This window comes from Corvus brachyrhynchos, unplaced genomic scaffold, assembly GCF_000691975.1.
Source record: "Corvus brachyrhynchos isolate BGI_N302 unplaced genomic scaffold, ASM69197v1 scaffold4, whole genome shotgun sequence".
In the NCBI taxonomy this organism is placed as follows: Eukaryota; Metazoa; Chordata; class Aves; order Passeriformes; family Corvidae; genus Corvus; species Corvus brachyrhynchos.
Window position 1 is genome coordinate 8,096,750 of NW_008237878.1, and position 3,165 is coordinate 8,099,914.

At 44.1% G+C, this 3,165-nt stretch overlaps 1 protein-coding gene across 1 annotated transcript in view; it reads left to right on the forward strand.

Moving 5' to 3' along the window:
* SETD5 (SET domain containing 5) overlaps nucleotides 1–3,165 on the forward strand; it is a 40,782-nt gene that overhangs the window by 25,710 nt on the left and 11,907 nt on the right. The window contains exons 18-19 of the mRNA XM_008632258.2: nucleotides 1–157; nucleotides 2,506–2,562. Coding sequence (XP_008630480.1) covers nucleotides 1–157; nucleotides 2,506–2,562 — 214 coding nt within the window. The remainder of the gene's footprint in view (nucleotides 158–2,505; nucleotides 2,563–3,165) is intronic.

A 3,165-nucleotide genomic window follows, 5' to 3' on the forward strand; every position in this document is an offset into this window, starting at 1 on the left:
TCCCGTCCCTTCGGTCCCCGGCTCCGCCAGCCCACAGCTGGCCACGCCCTGCTCGTCGCTGCCCGGGGAGGAGGAGACGCGCAATGGTTACGGCATCATGTTCTCACCCATCCCCTCTCTGGCTACCAGCCGCTGCAATACTCCACTACAGTTCGAGGTAAGTCTGCCCGGGACTGAGTGTGCTAAAAAGAAAGGAACAGCAATATTTGCAGCAGAGGCAGCACTAGGGACGCTTCCTTTTTGAGTGTGTATTTCTGAGCAGCATCATGATCTTAGCCTCAAGAGCACTGCTGCCTTTCTCTTCACTTCTGGGCAGATCTCCTGCTCTGTGAATTGTCAAACTTCACTACAGCCCAGCCTCCCCTCACTTTGTAGCTATCAGTAACATTAGTCTTACCTTTTTTCTATTTCTGCTGAGTAGCTCCTAAATTTCTCAGGTTTTTCAGTGATCTTTAATCATCTTCCCCACTTCAGATCTCTCTGCCTATGTGATTTTCAATTCCCCCTTCTTCCAAAGAGTACAAGTGTTCCTTCCATTTCTCAGAGGCTGTAAGACATCCTTGGCTCCTCTTTCCCCAAAGAGCTTTCACTAACCCCAAGTATGGTAGTGATACTTCACGTCATCTTCCACTATATTCTTTCGTTTTCTTTAAGTGGACTGGGTAGAAGGAAATTGCCTTAATAGCTTTGATTTCTTGATAGTTTCCTTCTGCAAAAATTAGCAGAATTAATGAGCGGGCTGTGTATGTGGTTTCCATTGCTCTAAACTCTTTGGGAGAGTTACCAGTATTCATCCAGTCAGGACCCTCCACTCTGTGCCTGTAAATAGGAATCATGTTGTTTGCAGGTTTTGTTTTATTCTCTAGTATTGCATATTTTCATTAAAAAAACCTCATGAAAGACTTCAGGCCAGCTGCTCATACTCTGCCAGTTAGAACCATTTAAAAAAACAGTGCAGTGATGGCCTGCTCCACACCAGGGACTACCCTGCAGGAATCCCTCATCTGTTTTGCAACAAGGCAAATATTCCTTTGTGGTACTTTTAGCTTAGCATGCTTTGATTACTTTGTTTGAGAGCCCTTTCTTGTAAGCTGTTTGAGAGGCAGCTGTGTAGAGTTTAGCAGGGAAGATTGTGGTGTGTTGAGGAGAGAGATGAAAGACTGTTTCAGGCAGAAAGAGCTTTACTGGAAACAATCCTTACCCTTGCAGTGGTTGAGGTGGCAGATCAGGGCAGTGTTGCCATGAACCTTCACAGTCTAATCACTCCTTTCCTGTCCCATCTTAGTGTTAATTAGCCTTAATTTCACTGGTTATCTATATCTTACTTGCCTTTTACCTTTTTTCCTCTTGAAAAGAATTCACTAACTCACTGGACCACAGTTTTAATGAGTGACTGAATCTCCCCAAGTATAAACCTGTGGCACTGTGGTGAGAGAGTAACAGAAAAATTCTTCCATCAATTCACAAGCTTCCTCAAGCAAGCAGAAGTTGTGACTTGGCATCTTGTCTTGCTGGGAAATACATTTTTTGAAAGCTTTTAAGAAACTTCCTTCTTGACTGATTTCCTAGCTCTTTCTATAAAACTTTTATCACAAGCCTGTGAAGCTCTCTTTGCCAGGTTTTTACAGATTGAGGTTTTTTGGACTCAGTTTTGTGATCTTTTTAGAGTGGAAACAAATTAAAGGATGCTTGGTCCCTCCATATTCATAAGTGGCCAGAAGCATGATGACATAGCTCTAGCTTTTTTTGTGGAGTTTGTCAGAAGTTTTTGTTAAGAAATTTCTGAGATTCCTCAGTTTTCTGGGGTTTTCTACTTAGCAGAAAACAGTGACTCCTGCTATATTTCTCTGATAGCAGCATAGCTCTGGGAATCCTGCCTCTCTGATTCTATTTTAGGCCTGCTCAGTAGCATGGAAAGGGAAGTGCTCGGGAAGAGCCCTTAACTGTGCTGTCACAGGCATACACTGCCTTCACTGATAGGTGCTCAGATGATACAACATTTCATAAAGCTGGCTGCTCACACCTCTTCTCTTGACTTGAGCTGGAAAGGTAGCCCTCGGTGGATTGAGGAAGACATGTTTGTTTTATAGTATATGTCTGTGAAAGGTCATCTTAATGTTTGGGGGATCTTTACTTTCTGCGCTAAACCAAGCTTTTTTTCTCTCCTATGTTCTCAGACTAAAAACCATAAATGTCTTTCTCTGTATTCCATGGTGTGAAGTCTGATAGCATCAGAAATACAAAGAGTTAGCTGCTGCTTTTCTTAACATTCATGTGCTCTGCCTTGGGTACTAAGTTGCATCATGAGATGCAGTAACCCAGTCCTATCCGTGTTTCCAGCAAGCTTTAGAAACCACTTAACCAGCCGTGATGCTGTCCAGGCTGGGGCCAGTTCTTGGGATAGTTGTTTAGAATAGCCATTGCTAACCTGTGTGCTTTTGTACGTTGTAATTGTCTCTTGACTTTTGAAGTAGATGAATAACTAGATGCTTTTCCCTCCTCTAGAACGTATCCTCCCCCGAGAGCTCCCCTGCGCATAGGCCCGAGTCCATGTCACCTGAGGTAGTTATGGCACCTGAGCTGGGAGAGTGTGGGCTGTGTGTACATGGTGGGAGGGGAAGGAGGGTTGTTCAGGCACTGGGAATAAGGGCAGAGTTTTAAACACAGTAAGGCTGAGGAGAGTTTTCAGGGTTATCACAACAAAACAAACAAATTGAAGACTGGAATTTATGATTCGCTTGTTGACCAGGCAGTGCGAAGACTTGGTATGTCTCAGCTACTGAGGTGCAGGCAAGAGATTTGGGGACCCTGGAATTACCATCACCATTTTCAGACTCAGCCCAGTCCATGAGTGGTCTGTGAAATTTACTGAATAGTGACCAGACGACTGCTGGGGAAGGGATGGCATTCACCACTAGTTTTGACTTAAGAGCACACAGTGGTACACCTGACCTGCTCTCTTCAGCCTTGACTTATCACCTGCTCACTTGCAGATTGAAAATATTGAGGAGATGCCAAAAAGTAGTATTTTGCTTACCCGCTGACCTGTGATAAACGATGAGATGAACTACCTTGCTCAGTGCCTGTTTCATAGTAGAAAATACATGCTCATCTCCAATGTGGTGGATTACTTGGAGCCGTAGTACAACAGGGGAAATGTTCTCA